At 38.4% G+C, this 21,849-nt stretch overlaps 2 protein-coding genes across 2 annotated transcripts; both read left to right on the forward strand.

The window, feature by feature from the left end:
- The first annotated feature begins 1,839 nt into the window (after positions 1 to 1,839).
- On the forward strand, positions 1,840 to 4,147 carry LOC108223806 (protein PSK SIMULATOR 1). The gene has a single exon (XM_017398231.2). It carries the CDS (start codon positions 2,335 to 2,337, stop codon positions 4,018 to 4,020), a length of 1,686 nt encoding a protein of 561 aa, XP_017253720.1. The 5' UTR covers positions 1,840 to 2,334; the 3' UTR covers positions 4,021 to 4,147.
- A 3,605-nt stretch (positions 4,148 to 7,752) lies between these two features.
- LOC108223805 (leucine-rich repeat receptor-like protein kinase PXC1) lies at positions 7,753 to 10,110 on the forward strand (the record flags this gene model as incomplete). The annotated part of the gene is made up of 2 exons (XM_017398230.2): positions 7,753 to 9,109; positions 9,185 to 10,110. Coding segments are annotated over 2 exons (2,025 nt in total), but the record flags the coding sequence as incomplete, so codon positions are not given.
- Positions 10,111 to 21,849: the final 11,739 nt, after the last annotated feature.

Below are 21,849 nucleotides of genomic sequence, written 5' to 3' on the forward strand. Positions count from 1 at the left end.
GATGGCATTTGATGTGGTCAAATTTAGCTTGACCCTTATTGGATTGGATATGTATCTAACGGAACTAGACAGGTGTCAAATAGGTTAAAATGAAAGAAGAGGCACTCCTCTTGTGATAAAAAAAGGTGTGTGGCCCTTAATGGTGGGTGGATGAATTGAAGGAACAATTTTTAGCTTGTACTGTTATACTGGGTGCGTTGGGTTTGGCCTCTATGAAGAGTATGTTCAAGCATGATGTGTGGTTCTTTTTTGAAGACTGGGTTCGGCATCACTCCATACTATTAAAACTAACATTAATCGTTACTTTTCGTATCATAGGAGACATCTGGTATAATCGTGACCATCCTTAATATGTATAGACGAGTCCTTATCTCCAGTGTAAATAACCCACCAGAGTGCAGGGTAAGGTGTCGCCCTAGACTATCTGGACATATAATCATCTCAATCTTTCAATGAGGCAAACTTATCGAAATATTGGATCCTGATATGCGATTGTTCCCATACTATCCTTCAGGGCCTTCAATAAAAATCATGATCATCTAAGCCCGCATGAAGACAACCCGACAAAATACATGATTGATGATTATAAATCACGCTGGATGAATTTCGGGTACCTAGGTCTACATATTCCTGGAGAGGTAGATCTTCATGTTGTCTTCCAAAAAAATCCGTGATATACTTGGATTAGGAGCCATGTATTGGGTTTGAGGATTAACTCTTAAAAGGAATGGACTCTCCTTTCGAGCATATATCGTAAAATGCCTCAACAAAAGACTATAAAAACTAGTCTACAGGTCACCTTGGCTACACACTTATCTCTAGAAAACCTACTTATAATTGATTAGGTGTCCTGGTCTTTTAGAACTACGTATAATTTAATCCATATAAATATAAGTTGCGTGAGCACATTTAAAGAATATGAGCGAATGAGTAACCAGAATTCCTTTTATTCGTAAACACGTAATCATCTCATCATATCCCGACAATTTTTCATCAAGTAACGAATTTTAATGATTATCAAATTCTTTCGTTAATACCCACCTTTTGTTTTTGACATGATGTCATTTTGTAGTTTGACTTGTGGATAATATCATTATTTTTTATAAAAAAAATTTTATTTGTAAAATCAATAAATAATTCTTTAGTTACACAGCAAAACATGCTAAATTTCCTTCATGTAGTTGATTGCTAATTTATACAAGGCTTCGAAAATTCTGACCGATCATCCGACAAACATATTCCTTTGAGATTCATTTACTGCCTAGTATGCAGAAACAATTTTTAAACAAAAGAGGCGCAGACCAGATTTAATTTATGGTCATTTTTAATAATGATAATTGTTATGTTGTCCATGCAAAGCATATACTAGGAATAAGGTCCAGACATCGATTCTGTTTAGTGAAGTTCTATGTCAAAAAATTGAACACGCTATCTAATAAACTCTAAAGAAATTGAGCACGCGAGTATTTCAAATTTCTCAATTTCGATTCCTTAGAAAATGAAAAGTTGAGCTCAAAGTCACGAAATATTATAAAATTAAGTGATGTATTCAATTAGAATTTTTTTTAAAAAAATTGATGGCACGGTTAAGATTATTTAAAATCTGACAATATTTTATTCAAATACTGATGAATTTTTTTGGACTATATAAAATGATAGATTTTTGTGAAATTAATCACTGTTTTTTATGCTAATTCCTTAAAATTCACAGATTATATTACATTAAAATCCGAGTTAAATAGACCGAGATTTCAGATGAAAAAACTATAGGGTAAACTAGTGAAGTTTGTTCTGATTTACGATTATCTGATACATGTATCGATAATAATCATGGAGGCATTCTGCCGTTGCAAAATAGCATTGATATGAATTTGTCCTGTGGTGATACAAATTCTAAGACATAGATATTGAATGATTGCCTGGTTGAGTATCTGTGAAAATGGCCTCTTAGAGAAAACACTAGCATGTGCCAAAGAATAATACCATGCAACACACCTTGTAATCACCGGTTTTTTGGCGCCCAAGTTCTGTTCTTCGACACTTCTTGTGTTTTCACGCTCATTGTGTTCGCCGCGGCAATGGCGAGGTCTATATAAATCTATATTGCTTTCACTTTCTTCATCTCTTCAGTAAGGCCTCAGTAAGTCTCTCTCGATCAGGCTGGATAGATGTCGATCAGGCTGTGATATTTAATTTGTTTGTTTTTCCGGTAATTGATTACACACGCACACGCCAGGAGTTGAACCCTGAACTCCTGCAAAGGAGACAAGAGCTCAACCACTGCACCAAACTTTGTTGGTGATATTTAATTTGTTGAGGCTTATTGAAACAGACATGGATTCAGAGATTGGTAAGTTGTGGAGAAAGTCAGGTGCCAAGACTGGACAGGAGACTGAAAAGGCTGTTATTGGGATTTTGGTTTTTGAGGTTTCGACAATGATGTCTAAGCTAGTTGATTTATGGGCGCGTGTTGGTGATAAGCAGATTGATCGACTGCATAAAGAGGTTTTAGGCTCACCCGGGGTTAGTAAGTTTGTTTCAGATGATGTGAATTATCTGAAGAATCTTGTTCTTGTTGAAATTATGGATGACTTGAGTGGTGTAGCTGAATCGGTGGCTAGGCTTGGGAAGAGGTGTGTGGATCCGCTGTACCATCATCTTGAGTATGTTGTTGAGTATTTTGTGGAGTTTGATTCTGATTGGTGTGTGTGGATATATAGATATGCTAAGATGGAGAGAAAGGTGAGGAAAATGATGAGGTTTTCTGCTATTACAGCGCAGCTGTATCAGGAGCTGGAAGTGCTGGATGAGCTTGATCAAAGTCTTAGCAGGATGCGTGGTCGTGTTGGTTTAAGTAAGATGAAGTTGCATGATGCTCGAGAGAAGATCATCAGGCAGCGTCAGGAGGTGAAGAAATTGCGTGAGATGTCTCCTTGGATTAGGACTTATGACTACACTGTCAGACTCTTGCTTAGATCACTTTTGACAATACTAGAGAGAGTTAAACAAGTTTTTGGGATTGATCAAGTGCAGGGAAACGTTAGGCCTCAGATTTGCAATAATGCTTCTCTTGCTCGTAGCCAGTCGATGTATGTCCCTAAGCAACCTTCTGAATATGCTCATCCTACTTCAGATTTGCGGCCTTTAGGTAGATCAGTTTCAACCATGGGACTAAATTCTGTGAAGAAGGATCCAGACCCCTACGAACTGAAAATGTGTCAGCAGTCGTCAATTTTCTGTGTAAGACCGACCTCACAAGGAAATACCAGAAAATTATCTAAAGTAGGATCCCTTAAAGGATGCATGCCATTGCCAACGAATAATTACTCTTCAATATCAAATGCATTCCAGGAGGATATCGATACAATAGAAGTTAGCAGTACTGGTAACTTTTCTCATCGAAACCTATACTGTAATACTATTATTTCCCCGTTCATTTCAAATCATAAGTTGTTATCCGCTCCCCTGTCTACTCTTGGCGGCGCTGCTTTAGCTGTACACTATGCCAATGTGATTCTATATATTAAGAAGCTAGCCGCTTCTGCCTTCATCAGCCTTGAAGCAAGAGACGCTCTGTATGAAATGTTGCCTGCAACAATCAGGACTTCTATTAGAATTAAGCTGAAATTGTTTGCAAAAACATTGTCTTCATCCATCTACGACGCTACCCTTGCTGCACAGTGGAAATTCACAATCAGAAGGTTACTACAGTTGTTGGTTCCGCTGGCTAATAACATGATCAAGTGGCGTTCAGAAAGAAACTTTGAGAATCAGCGCATAGTTTGTGGCACCTCGGTGCTTTTAGTCCAAACGCTTTACTTTGCGGATCAAGAAAGGACAGAAGCTGCAATAACGGAACTTCTCATGGGGCTCAACTACATTTCAAGGTTTGGCAAGGAATTTTGTGGTAAAGCTGTACAACAATTGTCATGTATCATTGCTTCTGATAGTGTTCTGTCCTTTGAGGATGTGTCTAAACCTGCAACTCTAAAGACGTCTCCAACAGGCATAACTCCTTGATACGTTTATACCTTTATATATTCCGACGAGCAATGTGTTAAGCAGGAATCGCAGTAAAATCACAGAAGTTTAGGACTTCTGTTAGATAATCTGTACAATAATGTAAAAGTCCCTTTTTGTTTGCTGATTTCACTTTGTTCATTGTTTCTATCCATCCCCTATACATTCACATAAAAAATTTAGAATAAGATTTACGGGAAAAATAGCTCGAAGATGATTACGTCAATCGTTTGTGGGGATCGGTCAGTCACTAAAATGGTTTAGGTCGGCTGTATATAAGATGCCAACAGGCAAAGGCAAAACCTTGTGAACACCATACAAAGATTGTCTATTGAAGTTCTAGACTGGGACAAACAAGAGCATATTTATTTTTAAAAAAAATTAACAATGAACTTATCAGTTCTCAAAAGTGCTCGCATTGTCCAGATCTCGTATAACATCTCAAGCCCACAGGATTGAATATAGGACCAACAACCCATCATAGGTCGGTCCAAAAATACTAGAGTAAATTTCAGAGTTGTGGCTATATTTTACACCAATTTGCAAAAATGTGGCTGAATTTTAAAATCTACAAAAATGTGGCTGGAGTTCAACTCCGCCTTTTAAAATATTGGCTCCCGTTAAATCTGTCTTAACGGAGGTAACGGAGTAAGGGCAGATGTGTATTTTAGAAATTATAACGGGTTATATTTCGGGTCATGTTGAACCCGAACAAAAATATGCTAACACTCACGGAGAACCATCAGCTCATCACCACCCACTATCGTCACCTCTCCACCATCTCTCTCCTCACAAAACCTTTGCCCGTTCAGATGGTCAAAGATCGGCAAGATCATCGGCCGATGAGCCTGTTTTAAAACAATATCCGAATCTGGCTCTTTATGTTGAGCAGAAATCGTATTTTGGGTTTTTTACATCTATGGGGAATAATATTCAGTTGAATTGTGTGCGAAAATGGAACCTCACGATTACATATTTCGTGAAAGATGAAGTTCCGGTGTTGCCGATTGTGTTAGGAGTGGGGATTCCGATTGTTATGTCGTTGACTGTGGGACGGGATTTATGATTATTTCAGGAAGAAACGGAGGAAGAAGGGAACATTTCGTCGAATATCTTAGAGGCACTACGAAATTTATCAGGGACGCCAAGAGAGTTTATATTTAGGGATTTGAAGTAAGCTTTGAATAATTTTGATGATAAGTTTAAGTTGGGACAGGGTGGGTGGGTATGGGGTTGTGTATAGGTGTGTTTTCCCCGATGAGGAGAAGCTGCCATGGATAGCAGACTCTGTTCAATGTCTTGATGGAGAGTTGCAGAGGTGGAAGGAGATCGTGCATTCTTTATTTTTGTTTTTACATAACTACCCTTTTAATTTATATTTTTCTAGTGAGTTAACGGCTGAAAACTAACGATCTTAACGGCAGCCAAGATTTTGAAAGACGGAGTCAAACTTCAGCCACGTTTTTGTAATTTTTGAAATTCAGCCACATTTTCGCAAATCGGTGTAAAATGTAGCCACAACTCTGAACTTTACTCAAAATACTATCAAATTGGTACGTACTTGTCAAATTCACACACAAATTTATGAAACAATCCACCACAGGTCAGTCCAAAAATGCTAACAAATTGATATACATTAGTTGTTTGTGCTTATAAATGACCCAAATAATCTTTATATAACCGATGTGGGATGTTACATCTCGAATCGCAAAAATCATCTGCAAAATTTCGATTTAACCTCACGGATTGAAACTATTTCTTCTTGATGACAAAAGATTGAGAATCATGAATCCTGTCATAGCTATCATGGAATATGGATACATTTTGACTGACACACATTCTATTCCGGCATATTCTTTGTTATAAGTATCATAGTTAGTTACAACAGGGTACGATAAACATTTATTTTATAAAATAGGCTGCGGTGCGATTTGGACTGTGGCTAACAAAGTTTCATACTCCTTCCGTTTCTTATTTTTTTTCCTGTTTGTGATGTCGGTACTGTTCATAACATGAGACAAATTATTAATTTAAATCTAATCTATAAAATTATATATAGTCATGAGTGATCTTGTTGGATTCGTATTCACGAGTACTTTAATACGATGAAATTTTTATATTTAATGCTACTACGAAATGAAAAATATTAACGATCAAAAGTGTGTGTTGACAAACGTGAAAAGTACAAACAGGAAAAGTATTTAGAGACGGAGGGAGTAGCATAGAAGCTGTCATTTTATAAAGCTTGTGTAGATGATTAAATAATTCACAGTTGCACCGCAAACAACTTTAAATCCAAGCACTAGTGGGGGATTTTAGGTTGCGACTGGACCACAAAAGTTTTGTGTGGGCAGTTTACTGACCTAATTCTACCACCATTTATACTCTTTTAGTTGTCTACCGACAGGAGAGTAATAGAAACAGTTCTGTGTTAAAGAGAGATGGCAATAGTGAAAAGGAAATGACATTTCAACACTTTTACCTGATTTGAGAAAGGGGAAAACAACTATCATCATGTCAACAACCCAAATAATCATACTTTCTCCCGTGAGACCATGTTCGTTTGTTGCGAAATGATTACGGTTTCTTCCATTACCCTATGTTTATTTGACCAAATTTGACTCGTAAAATTTCAATTTGAATTAACGGGAATGTGAATGATATTTTTAATTTTTTTATTTTTATTAGTCACGATTTGTTGGGTTCGAATCAAGAATGAAAAAAGAGTATACACTGGTCAATGAAAATCCAGTTGGATGTGAAGGAAAGGTAAGATTTCATCAACTAAAATTCTTATTCGGTAAAATCAAATAACTAATATTGAGGTTCCGATTTACTTTAATAGTATTCATTAATCATCAATCAAACGAGTCTCACAAATTTCTCACTCTCTTTTTTCACTTTTGCAGTGCAAAGTTGCGGTAACAGTTTATGTTACTAAAACACAAAGCCCATTAAATCCACTTCCCGCGTTAAGCTCTTACAAATTATGCAAAACAACCGCATGGAGCTTCCCACACTACTCTCTCTCCTCCTCACTCTCTCCCTATTAGGGCTGTTTAACGAACCGAGCTGTTCGCGAACAAGCTCGAGCTCGGCTCGTTAAGAGCTCGTTCGGCTCGGCTCGTTAAGTTAACGAGCTCGAGCTCGAACAAGAAAAATTGTTCGTTAAGTAAACGAGCTCGAGCCGAGCTTTTAGTATGTTCGGCTCGAGCTCGGCTCGAGCTCGACTCGAGCTCGCTCGGCTCGAGCTCGGCTCGTTAAAACTCGAAAAAATGTAATATTTTTTGGGTTTTTTTTATAATTTATATATGTTATTGAACTCAGAATTCAACATATAATATATATATATATATATATATATTTTAGTGATGTAACCAAAATTTCGGAAAATAATAATTTTATATGGTTTGCTATTTTAATAGTCAAGTAGAAGGTTAACTAGTACCGCTAACTAGTGTTTAATCCTAATATAGTGTTTCAATATTTAAAAAAATATTTCTTACCGATCCAACCATATGGATGTTAACATATATACATTTTAGTGATATAAACAAAGTTTCAAAAAAATTAAAATTATTTGGTTAGCTATTTTAAGAGTCAACTAGCGATTTGTTTTTATTTTTTTTCTGACTCGGCTCGACTCGACTCGACTCGGCTCGGCTTGTATTTGTTCGCGAACAAGCTCGTGTTCGGCTCGTTAACTAACGAGCCGAGCTTGAACACAATTTTTGTTCGATAAAAAAGCTCGGCTCGGCTCGACTCGTCAGAAAAAAAATTAAAGATCGGCTCGGTTCGGTCAAAACTCGGCTCGGCTCGGTTCGTGAACAGCCCTACTCCCTATCTCTCTCCGCCACCTCTCTTTCCGATGACACCGCCGCCCTCTCCCTCTTCCGTTCCCACACCGACACGCACGCCCTCCTCTCCAACTGGACTCTCACTTCCTCCACTTCCACCGCTTGCTCCGCAGCCTGGCGCGGTGTCAACTGCACCAACAACCGCGTCACGGCTCTCAAACTCCCTTCACTCAACCTCCGCGGATCCATCGTCTCTCTCTCCTCTCTCGATCAGCTCCGCTTCCTCGATCTCTCCAATAACCGTCTCAACGGCTCCATCTCCGCGATCACCAACTGTACTAATTTAAAACACATTTATCTCTCCAGCAACGATCTCTCTGGCGACATTCCCAGAGAGATCTCATCTCTACGGAGACTTGTCCGGTTAGACTTATCCAATAACAACATCAGAGGCTCTATTCCTACTGAATTTTCATCTCTTACACGGTTGTTAACTCTTCGGCTTGATAATAACGAGATCTCAGGCCTAATTCCCCGATCACTCGACTCAATTCCGCATCTTAAACAACTTAATCTCTCAAACAATTTGTTATACGGCCGAGTATCAGAAAATTTGCTCAAAAGATTTGGTACCGAAAGCTTCTCCGGAAATGAAGCCTTATGTGGTGCCACTCTGGAATGTTCCAATCGGACGGTCCAATCATTTCCAACATCATCAAATATTGATAATGTAAAAAATTCTAAGCCGAGAGGGCTTAGTTCTGGCGCTATAGTGGGAATTGTAATTGCAAATGCAGTTATTCTGTTAGTTGTTATCGCGTTCGTTGCTGCTTACTGCTGTGGTAGGTACTCGAGAGATTTGAACTCACGATTAGGGAGCGAGAGTGGGAAGAGGAGAAGTAGTTACGGGAGTGAGAAGAAAGTTTTTGCGAATAATGGAGGTGGTGATAGTGATGGAACAAATGCAACTGATAGGAGTAAGCTTGTGTTTTTCGATAGGAAGAAGCAGTTTGAGCTTGAGGATTTGCTTAAAGCCTCTGCAGAGATGCTTGGAAAAGGTAGTTTAGGGACTGTTTACAAGGCCGTGCTTGAGGAAGGTATTACGGTGGCTGTGAAGAGATTAAAAGATGCTAATCCTTGTGGAAGGAAAGAGTTTGAGCAGTACATGGATGTCATTGGGAAGCTTAGGCATCCCAATTTTGTGAGACTCAAAGCTTTCTATTATGCTAAAGAGGAGAAGCTTCTTGTTTATGATTATCTTCCAAATGGAAGCTTACACTCTCTTCTTCATGGTATATATTGTTACTATTATTTTTTGGTGGTAAGTTTTATGAATCATTTCTAATTGTTGAATGTGTTGATGGTAGGGAATCGAGGCCCGGAGAGAATTCCATTAGACTGGACTACACGAATCAGCTTGGTCTTGGGAGCTGCTCGCGGGCTTGCTCGTATTCATGAAGAGTATGAGACAGCAAGAATTCCTCACGGAAATGTGAAATCATCAAATGTTTTGCTCGATAAGAATGGCGTTGCGTGTATATCTGATTTTGGGTTAGCATTGCTTCTGAATCCGGTACATGCCACAGCAAGATTAGGTGGGTACAGGGCACCTGAGCAGGTTCAACTGAAGAGACTGTCACAGAAAGCCGATGTGTACAGTTTTGGTGTTTTGTTATTGGAAGTTCTCACAGGGAGAGCTCCGTCAAGGTATCCTTCTCCGACTCCAAGTCATGGTATGGCCGAGGAGGAGCAATCTGTAGATCTCCCTGCATGGGTTCGTTCAGTGGTGAAAGACGAGTGGACTCCAGAAGTGTTTGATAAAGAATTGTTGAGGTACAAGAACATTGAGAAAGAGCTTATTGCCATGCTTCGTGTGGCAATGGTCTGCGTCGTGCCACAGCCTGAGAAGAGGCCTACTATGTCCGAAGTAGCAAAGCTGATTGAGGATATCAGGGTGGAGGAATCTCCTTTAGGGGAAGATTACGACGAATCACGTGATTCGCTTTCTGCCTCAGCTGCTACTACTGAAGGTTGATCTTTAGTTTTACCATCATGTATTCACCTGCTGCTAGCACTTCATATATTATTAAGATTTAATTTCTCTCTGCTTGCTTATTAGTAGGTCTGCGTATCGGTATTATCCGGTCTGTGATTTTTATCCCAATTCTGTAAAGATCTGCCTAATGATCTTGTTTCTTGTCAACCAACAAGGGAGTTTCAGTTGGTTGTATCTGTTAAATGTATGTGTTATTAGACATTGGAATGAATATCAACTCCTTTGCATATAACATAAGCCTTCAATGTTCGAATTACAAACCCATAAAGCTCACATACTCGAGGCATAATATTCCATCATAATTACCATCATTCGGCAAGCTAACTTTAAACATGTGCAGGAGTCGTGACGCCCTAAGCAGGAACATGTATTCATAAAAAGTTGGCAATGCTAGGTGTTATTGACCATCAAACACTACTTTTGGTTTTAACCTTCCTTTTGCTTTTCACGAACCTGTCTTCATGATTAGAGAATATTACCTTTTGCCTGTGCTTTCACGTACTCACCAAGAATAATAGAATCAGACATAGTTTGGAGCATCATACCTCTTGGCAGGCCTTTCCTCACCTGCCGGTGGTTTCATGGCTCGTGTCAGTAGATGACGAAATCATCAAGTCGAGCTGGTGTTCATCGTACTGACCAAGCAGAAATGAACATCAGAGATGCTATTGCCAAGTTCAGAGAAATAATTATCCTAAAGTGCTCGATGATTATGGGCTTAAATACTGCTCTGTAGAACTCTGTTCTTGGGTATTCATCACGGCTCCCTCTTTTTCATGTATCTTCACCGGCAGACCTAATTCTTTTTCTTTTTTTTATGTATCTACTATTCTTACAGATGTCAATCACTATCTAATAGCCTAAGAGCATCTCCAACGGTGTTGGTTATAATCGTTGGCTAAATTGGACCTGTAAGACGTTATGTAAAATTTGCTGAACCTGTAAGCCATTTCGCTTCAATGGTATTGGCTATAATTTAAAAATAGTATGTTATTAATATTTTAAATTGTTAAAATAGAATATATCAGTTCAATACGGTAATAAATGATGTGCAATCTTCCTACAGATTTCTTACAGACCTGTAGAGGTTCGACAAATTTAGCCATCCATAGGAGGTTGGCCAAATTTATAGACAACAGGTCACTATGGTTGGAGTGTGAACTTTTGAAATGGTTGGCTAAATTTTTTATTTTTGGCATGACAACTCATATTTTAGCTAAGGGGTCTTCATGGTTGGAGATGCTCTAATAGGAAATGGGAACAATCCTCCCCGAAAATTTGGGAAAGTCTATATATGCTTTTGAATATCAACCTTTTGAAGGATATTTTCTTGAGCACGCCAATAATTAACCTGTCAACTGATCCCCTCCTGTCTGATCAACCAAAGTTCCAACTCGTTGTCCAGATAAGGCTCTTGATATGTTACGGGGCTGTAGGTTTAAAATCACCCCTGCAAACAAATTAATAATCCTCAACAATGTGTTGAAATAAAATTGTTTAGGACATTATGTTTAGATCAAATTTAGCTCATCACATATTTTTGCTTAACTTTTAAAGTTTATTAACCTGATTACGAATCTTAGGCAAAACCACAATACAGATGTGAGAAGCTGCAAGTGAACAAAATATACAAGAATATCACAGAAATGCTAATCTGGAATATTCTTCTCCTCAGCAGCAACCATCATGCCCATTGCAGATGAACCTCTAGAAGCCATTTCCCTAAAGGATATATGCTCCACACAGGATGTTCTCATCTTTGGACTCAAATTCATAGACACCATCCGTGTTGTTTGTCATAGTACCTTTTAGGACAGCATCAGCATCAACTGGTGCAAACAACGTGTCAATATTACATTTTAGTAGAGACACCATACTTCTTGACAAAACTAGTGTGTGTTTAACATATGAAGCTGGGAAACAACAATGTAAGAGAAAAAACAACTCTTGTATTGCTTATTGAAGCTTAATTTACATTGTGAGATAACAGTCTTTAAATAGAGAAAATGAAACTTGGGCACTACTTAATCTACAGTACATGAGGTCACCATTACTGTACAAGCTGAGGTCATTAGCATGAGGTCACTTTAACACCCCCCCTCAAACTTAAGATGGTTGAAGAACCAACTTGAGTTTGGAAACAAAAGTTCGGAAACTACCGGGAGGATGTATTTTGGTAAATATATCTGCAGCATTATCAAGACCAGAGACAGCACAAAGGAGAACTGTGCCTTTGGCAACTTGCTGACGAGTGAAATGACAATCGATCTCGATGTGTTTAGTGCGTTCATGAAAAACATCATTATGAGCTATGTCCATGGCACTTTTACTATCACAAAATATAGTAGTTGCCGGAGAGTGAGTTACACTCATATCTTCAAGTAACCAGCGCAACCAGATTAATTCTTGTGTGGTATCTGCAAGGGCTCGATATTCAGATTCAGCACTAGATTTAGATGCAAGTGGTTGCTTTTTACTTCGCCAAGAAATAAGAGAGTCGCCAAGAAAGAAACAGAATCCCGTGGTAGAACATCTTGTAGTAGGATCACCAGCCCAGTCAGCATCTGAGTATCCACACAACTCAAGTGAAGATTTATGTGAATAGTGTAAACCTTGAAATATGGTGCCTTTTACATAACGGAGTATGTGGAGGACAGCTGTATAGTGTGGAGTGCGAGGAGCAGTCATGAACTGACTGACAATATGAACGGCGTGAGCAATATCAGGACGAGTGACAGTGAGATAAATTAGACTCCCAACCAACTGCCGATACAATGTAGGATTTGAAAGTAGTTCCCCATCCTCGACATTGAGTTTAACCTCGTACTCTAACGGAGTGGAAGCAATCTTAGTGTCACTTATTCCAGATTTTAATAAAAGATCGGATGCATACTTGACTTGAGAAAGAGTATAGCCAGTTGAAACTGAAGAAACTTCAAGACCCAAGAAGTAGCTTAATGAACCAAGATCTTTCATTTCAAACTGTTGACTGAGGAATTGTTTGAGTTCAGAGATACCTGTGATATCATCACCAGTGATGATCATATCATCCACATATAAGAGAAGTAAAACAATTCCTTGTTCAGATCGTCGTAGAAAGAGTGCATGATCATATGGACTTGAAGAGAAACCCAGTTGTTGAACTACTTTGCTAAATTTCTCAAACCATGATCGTGGAGCTTGTTTAAGACCATAGAGAGCCTTGTTAAGCCTGAACACTTGATTTAAAGAATGTGAGAAACCTGGGGGAGGTTTGAGATAAACTTCCTCGTGAAGGTCTCCATTAAGAAAGGCATTCTTGACATCCATTTGCCACATACCCCAATGTTTTGCTGCCCCAACAGCAAGTAAACTACGAACAGATGTGAGACGAGCAACCGGTGCAAAAGTTTCCTCATAGTCAATGCCATACTCTTGAGTAAAACCTCTAGCAACAAGACGAGCTTTATATCTTTCAATAGAGCCATCAGATTTTGTTTTAATTTTATATATCCATCGACAACTCACTGCTGTTTTTCCAAGAGGCAGATCAACCAAATCCCATGTATGAGTTCTGTCCAAAGCTTGGAGTTCTTCTTCCATTGCTTTCTGCCAAAGTGGGTTAACACTAGCCTCTCTATATGATTTAGGCTCGTGTAAAGACTGTATAGCAGAGTAAACATGATAATCAGTGAGTCGAACAGAAGGTTGTCTTACCCGAGTAGAGCGATGAACAGATTCCTGTGGAGTTGATGGAATGATGGGTGGCTCTGCATCAGAATCCTCACACTGAACTTCTATCAGAGGGACAACTCGTGGATCGGTTGAAGATGTGTTTGTAGATGTCAAAGGTTCCACATACTCATCATTGGGATGTAGATCAACAAAAGGATCTGTAAAATGAGATATGCTAGTAGATGTATCAATTTTAAAATCTGACATGGATGAGAACATTTTGTGTTCCTAAAATGCCACATTACGAGAGACTCGTAGACGTTGGGAGATAGGATCCCAACAACGATATCCCTTTTGACCACTACCATAACCAATGAAGCAACAGAGACGGACACGTGGCTCTAATTTTGTTCTTTCATGTGAAGGAAGAAGAACAAAACATGCAGAACCGAAAACCTTAAGAGAATCATATGAAGGCGGTTTTTCATATAATTTTTCATAAGGAGACAAGTTATCTATAACAGGAGAAGGAATCATATTTATTGTATGAACAGCAGTTAATGCGGCTTCCCCCCAAAAGAATTCTGGACAAGAAGAAGAAAGAAGGAGAGCTCGAATGGTATCTAGAATGTGCCTATGTTTTCGTTCAGCACGACCATTTTGTTGTGATGTGTATGGACAAGAACTTTGGGTAACAGTACCATGAGATGCCAAAAAATTGGTAAGTTCAGATTCTTTGTATTCTTTGGCATTATCAGCACGAAAGATTTTGACTTTCTTTTTAAATTGGGTGTCAATCATGGTGGCAAAGTTTTTATAAGTTTCCCTTAATTCATATCGATTTTTCAGAATATATATCCAAGTGTATCGAGAATAATCATCAACAAATATTACATAGTATCTTGAACCCCCCATGGTTGGAGTTGGAGATTGACCCCAAATATCAGAATGTATAAGATCAAAAGTGGCTAATGATTTTTCATAATGAATAGGAAAGGGAAGAACATGATGTTTTGCCAGTTTGCATGATACACAATCAACAGTGTCTATATTAACACTACCTAGATGACCACTAGAAACTAGACCTTGTAAACGAGAGGGTGAAGGATGACCTAACCGGGAATGCCATATGCTAGTTGTAGATGAGACAGAACCAACAAGATGAGAGGATGATGATTTAGGCAGGTGAAGAGAAGTGAGCTCAAACAACCTTCCACATCTACGGCCTGTCCCAAGAGTTTGTCCTGTCTGAGGATCCTGTACATGACAACCAGAAGAGGTAAAATTTATGTTAAGTCCGAGATCACACAATTGACCAATGGAAATAAGATTTAGTGAAAGATTAGGAACAAAGTATGTATCAGGAAGAGAAAGATCCTTCGTGGATACAGTTCCAATATGTGTCACTTTCATGGTTGAACCATCAGCCGTTTGAATATTAGGAAGATATGAACTCTCTGTTTTCATGGTAAATATGGATGGATCATTCGACATGTGATTGCAACATGCAGAATCAAAATACCAAGAGATACCTGGAGTGACAGAGAATGTAGTAGAAGGAGAGTTGTCTTTTTGTAAAAACTGCCTAAGCAAGTATTCGAGCTCAAGAGCAGACATAGCTGGTGCAGTTTCAGATGTAGATCCAGAGGCAACAGCAACGGAAGACTGAGAAAATTTGTTTGGACGGATTGCTGACTTTTTCTTGCAGAATTGAATTGAGTAATGCCCCTTTTGTTGGCAATGTTGACATGTATGATTGCGAAGAGCTAAGCAATCCTTGGTTACATGTCCATTTTGACGACAGAATCTGCAAAAAGGTTTGTCAAGAGTAGGTACAGTAGGTACCGCAAGGACAGTATCAGTCATGTGACTGATTTTACCGATCTCAAGTCGAGTTTCCTCAGAAATAAGTTCAGTGAGGGCACTCTCTAGAGAAGGCAGCGGAACACGGTGAAGAAGAGCAGCTCTAACTGGTTCATAATTCGGAGTAAGAGCCATTAGAAACTGGATGAGTCTTTGTTGATCACGATACGCTTGATAGAGTGTAGCATCCTCAGTATGTAACCACTTTGGTTCAGATAATGTAAGTTGATCCCAAAGTGCTTGTATTTGAGATAAAAAATCAGCTACAGGTTGGCCCGACGTTTGCTTCTGCTTACTTAGAGAACTCATGATTTGATAATGATGAGCAAGATCAGATGTAGTATATCGAGACGCTAATAAATCCCAAATTTCTTTAGCAGTCTCGTAGTTCCCGAATTGAAGATTTATCTTAGAGACTGAAGAGTTTCTAAAAAATGTAATAGCCTGATGATTTTTGACATCCCACTCTTCAATTCGATCTTTGAATTTTGACTCAGTTTCATTAGTTTCCCTAACCGGAATTGGAAAATCCCCATTTACATACCGCCAAATTCTTTTTCCCTTAAGAAAGCTACGCATAGCTTGAGACCAAGACAAATAGTTGGAGCCATTCAAAATGGTTTGAATCGGCGAACTACTTTCTTTATTCATGATAAAGTTTGATCTCAAAACTTGTTGGAGCAAATTTGTAATATCAAAATTCAGGGAGTACATTTGAGAATTTAAAAAACCAAGGTTCTGATCTAAGGTACTAAAAAGTAATGAAACCAAAAATATAAAAACCAACTGAGAGTGTTGATTTAATGTTTAAAAGTTTGAGCCCACAACTTTAGTGGGTTTAAGCCCGAAAAAGGTGCGGGTTGTTTCACTGAGTATAGATGCAGCAGTCCACCAGAAAAAAAAAAGAAAACAACCAAGCAGCAGAACTATCACAGAAACAAATAGGACTCGGCTAGCATATACAAACAAGTGAAGCACTCAGATGAAAATAGCTCGAGTTTAGTGTTACCAAGGGCAGACGACAGCGGACACGGCAGAAAAGAACGAGAGAGAACTCCGGCGATGGTGGCCTGAAACTTTGATGACGTTGTGAAGCTGCAGATGGGTTTCTCGATAACAGTGAGTCGAAAAACGAGTTGGGTAACTCGGTTGGGGGACTCGGTCAGTACTGATGTAGTCTCCTCTAGTGAGTTTCAACCTCTGTTGGTGTTTGTGTTGAAACGCAGAGATGAATCTCGATAAAGAAGGCGGAGGTGAGACGAGCTGAGCAACTCGGTGTATGGATTCAAACAGGAAGGTGAAATCTGAATTTGATTTTGGCCTGGGTTGTTTGAAAATATGAATGCTTGGTTGCTGTTTGAGGCTGGTAATACGGCAGTGCGGCAGGTGTTTGTGTATTTGTCTCAAAGAGATGTTGAAGAGAAAGCTCGCAAGCTTGAGTTCGGTGACAGCGGAACGAGAAGATCAGGAAGCCTATCGCTCTGATACCATGACAAAACTAGTGTGTGTTTAACAGATGAAGCTGGGAAACAACAATGTAAGAGAAAAAACAACTCTTGTATTGCTTATTGAAGCTTAATTTACATTGTGAGATAACAGTCTTTAAATAGAAAAAATGAAACTTGGGCACTACTTAATCTACAGTACATGAGGTCACCATTACTGTACAAGCTGAGGTCATTAGCATGAGGTCACTTTAACACTTCTAATTTATAACTAAATATTCATATCATATATGAAAAGTTTTCAAGAAAAAAACTCTTTCTGAAGCTCTAAGAGCGGCTGCCATGTCTGTGGAAAAGATTGGAATTCCCGTGCCAGCACCAATACGACAGAATATTGCAATTCTGCCTTTTTCTAGATGCTGGATGGCTCGCTGTTTACTACATGGTTCAGCAACCTCTGCCATGGCAAATGCAGTCTGCACTCAAGTCTGAACGCCCATCTTCTCTAGAGCAGACTGGAGGAGTATAAAATTTATCGCAGTTGCCATCATACTGGGAGAACATTACAATATTCACAGCTTATTCACCACTCAAGACTAAACATGCATGGATAGCCAATAATAATTTATTTATTTTTTTGGAAAATGCCAATAATAATTTTTAAAGTCTAGTATATAGTTAATTTATTTTTGGCTAAATCTGATAAATATAATATGACTCATTCACATATGAAATGATACTTGCTATATAAAACTAAAAACACGGATTGACTTATTGTTAAAGGTGCGATTAATTGCAAGTTAAGGCAATCACCTGTTTGGAAGTTAGAGGTTTGGGTGGGTGATTTAGAGGTTTGACTAATTTAATCATTAATATTTAATAGTTAGCGAATTGAGATATAGAGGTATGGCAATCATTTGTGAAGGACCCGTACTCGTTACAGTGCTAACCTAAAATTAAATTTTAAATAGAACCCAACTTACTTAAACAAGTTTATAGATTTTTATATGATCAAAATCAGTCCAAACATACTGTATCTGCATGATATTTTGAACCGAAACCAAGCTGTTAGACATGCATTTTTAATAAGTTGGAACTTTTTTTTACGAAGATCTTTCTAATGTGTGCCCATTAACAACCACTTTTTGTTGAGGTGGAGAGCTTTTACCAGTCATGTTTTTTGTGCATTTGCAGGGGACAATGATTATTAATGAGATCTTGGTCAATAAAAACCATCAACCTCAACAAAAAGTGATTGTTAATGTGTGCTCATGGACAGGGGCGGACTCAGGAATTTTTTCCTGCCCGGGCTGGAGTAAAAAATAATAATAAGTGAAGAAATGTGTAAACTATCCAAAAAAATCAATATTAAGTCTAAAAACATATAAAATATTAAAATTATTGTACCCGTTTACAGAATACACATAAATCACGTACTCAAAACACATCTTAAAATTTTAAGCCATAATTAATGAAAATATATATAATTTTGTATTATACAAGTCCGCGTAATAAAAACGTAGAACAGTTACGTACTTGAAGTGTTCAACCTATACTTTTATCCGATGAAAGCAAGGCTGAAGAGCGTTATTTTTTTTATTTTTTTTAAATTTTATATATAAGACAATTTATGAATCAGGCTAATTAAGAGGGCTCTTATATTTTTCACGAGGGCTGGACTTTAACACATATATAAATATTAATGAGTCGAACTAAAATTTCACCCGGGCCTGCGGCCAACCCCAGCCCCAACTACGGTCCCCCATGCTCTGGACACACACAAGAAGATTGTAAAGAATGAAAGTATGTATTAATGAAATGGTAAACTGTTACAGAGATTACAGAGAGAGAAATGGGGAAGAACAGAATATTCTCAAGAGAGAATTGAGTAACACTAGACTGAGTTCTTGCTCTTGCCCCTGGCACTACTTAACAACCGATTTTCCCTCCAAATCTAACTAACTATAACCATGACAAACGCTCCTTCTTAACAAAAAGCTTGTCCTCAAGCTTTGAGTTGTGGAAATTGTTGTGTAATGATTGAGCAATCTTCCCATGAAGCTTCAGCAACATCCAAATCCTTCCACTGAATCAACCATTGTGTCACCTTCTGACCTCCTCTGTCAATTTGTCTCCTTTGCAGAACTTTATCAGGAGCTAAAATCATAATGTCATCTTGATCATACTCAGGTAGCTTCCCTGGTGTCACTGGAGTCTGGCCTATATATTTCTTAAGTAGTGACACATGAAAGACAGGATGAATCCTGCAATAATCTGGCAGTTTGAGCTTATATGCTACTTCTCCTATCTTTTGTTCAATCTGAAAGGGACCATAAAATCTGGCAGACAACTTAAAGCATACTCTTGTGGCCACTGATTTCTGTCTGTATGGTTGCAGCTTCAAGTACACCCACTCTCCCTGTTGAAACTCTCTTTCACTCTTACTCTGATCAGCATAAAACTTCATTCTGTGCTGAGCTTTATTCAAGTTCTCTTTCAGCTGCTGCAAAATTTGTTCCCTCTGTACTAACAAGTTTTGAGCCACTAGAATAATCATGTCATGCAGATTCCCCATGTTGAGTGTAACTGGTTTTACCCCATACACGGCCTCATAGGGTGTCATCCTCATACTGGTATGAAAAGAAGTGTTATACCAATATTCTGCCATCCCAAGCCATTTCTTCCATGTACATGGCTTGTCTCCAGCAAAACACCTTAGATAAGCCTCAAGACACTGATTCAATCTCTCAGTTTGACCATCACTCTGAGGATGATAAGCTGAAGTGAAATTCAGTTTGACTCCCAGCTTCTCAAACATTGACGTCCAGAACTTGCTAGTAAATATTCTATCTCTGTCACAGACTATTGTATCAGGTAATCCATGTAGTCTGAAAATCTGGTCCAGAAATACATTGGCTATTTCTTCAGCAGTGAATGGATGCTTTAATGATATAAAATGGCCATATTTAGACATCCTATCCACCACAACTAATACTGCATTAGCTCCATCTGACTCTGGCAACTTTTCTATGAAATCCATAGAAATATTCTTCCAAGGTGTGTTAGGAATTGTCAAAGGTTGTAAAAGTCCAGGAGACAAAAGATGTTCACTTTTGTATCTCTGACAAACTTCACAATGTTTTATCCAATCCTCCACATCTTTTTTCATTCCAGGCCAGAAAAATGTGATTTTCAATCTTTGTAAACATGCATTTTGGCCAGAATGACCCCCCAAAGAAGAGTTATGTAATGCTTCCACCACTTGCTTCCTAATATCCCCAGTACCTCCCAAATAAATTTTCCCTTGCTTCTTTAAAATTCCTTGAATATACTGAAAGTCACTAGCACCAGTTGGATCTATCAGTATTTGAGAAATGATTTCCTGGCATTCTGTATCCTGTTCATAACTTTGTATGACCTGCTGTATCCAAGTAGGCTGTAATTCTGAGATAGCAGCCACCCTTGCTACTGGTTCACTCCTGTCATGATCTTCCACCCTTGACAAAGCATCAGCTGCTGTGTTATCAACCCCTTTTTTGTACTGAATCTCATAATCCAACCCTAATAGTTTTGATAACCATTTATACTGCAAAGAGGTATGGAGAGGTTGTTCTAACAAGAATTTTAATGACTGATGGTCTGTCTTAATAATAAAATGGTGACCTACTAGATAGTGTCTCCATTTAGTCACTGCCAACACCAATGCTAACAATTCTTTTTCATAGACTGAAAAACCCATATTCCTCTTGTTAAAAGATTTACTCAAATATGCAATTGGTTTACCTTCCTGCATTAGAACAACACCCATACCAGTTGCACAGGCATCAGTCTCCACCACAAAAGCCTCAACAAAATTTGGCATTGCCAATACAGGAGCTTCACACAGTGCTTTCTTAAGAGTATTAAAGACTGTTGTAGCTTGATCACTCCATTGAAATCCCTCTTTTTTAAGTAAATCAGTCAAGGGTTTAGTGATGACCCCATAATGTTTGATAAATCTTCTGTAATACCCTGATAAACCTAAAAAACCTCTCAAGGTCTTTACTGAATCAGGTACTGGCCACTTCACTATACTTGCAATCTTTTCTGGATCCATACTCACTCCCTTTCCAGATATTAAATGTCCCAAATATTCCACAGAATCAGCTGCAAAAGTACATTTAGATCTCTTTGCATATAATTCATTTTCTTTTAATACTGTCAGAACCGGTTCCAAGTGTTGCAAATGAGAATCCAAATCCTTACTATATACCAGAATATCATCAAAAAATACCAAAACAAATTTCCTCAAGAATGGTTGAAAAACTTGATTCATTAAGGACTGAAATGTGGCAGGAGCATTAGTCAGCCCAGATGGCATGACTATAAACTCAAAGTGACCATGGTGAGTTTGGAAGGCAGTCTTGTATGTGTCAGTTGGCTTAACCAGAATTTGATGATAGCCAGCCCTGAGATCTAATTTTGTAAACATTTCAGCTCCATGCAATTCATCAAGCAACTCATCTATATTAGGTATAGGAAATCTATCTTTGATAGTCAATTTATTTAGTTGCCTATAGTCCACACAAAATCTCCAAGAATCATCTTTTTTCCTAACCAAGATTACAGGAGATGCAAAAGGACTATTGTTGTTTCTAATAATGCCACTGTCTAACATTTGTTGTACTTGTGTTTCAATCTCATTTTTCTGTGAGTGAGGATATCTATAAGGTTTAAGTTTAAAAGGTGTAGATCCTTCCTGTAGAGGAATGACATGATCCACAGATCTAGCTGGAGGTAACCCTACAGGTATCTCAAAGACTTTTGAGTATTTATCAAGTACAGAAACAATAGAACCTGGCAATTCCTGCTTTTCCTCTGCTGCATAAACATTTTCCTTGAACCTTTGTTGTGCCAGCTGCTTGTTTAATAACTGTAAGTCCTTTCCCCTGACCAACTGCATTGTTGCTTTTTCTACTCTTCCACTCAAAATCATTTGAGGCTCAGTATCTGATTCTGCATTCAACTTTAAGTA

This window comes from Daucus carota, chromosome 5 (genome assembly GCF_001625215.2).
Source record: "Daucus carota subsp. sativus chromosome 5, DH1 v3.0, whole genome shotgun sequence".
Taxonomy (NCBI): Eukaryota; Viridiplantae; Streptophyta; class Magnoliopsida; order Apiales; family Apiaceae; genus Daucus; species Daucus carota.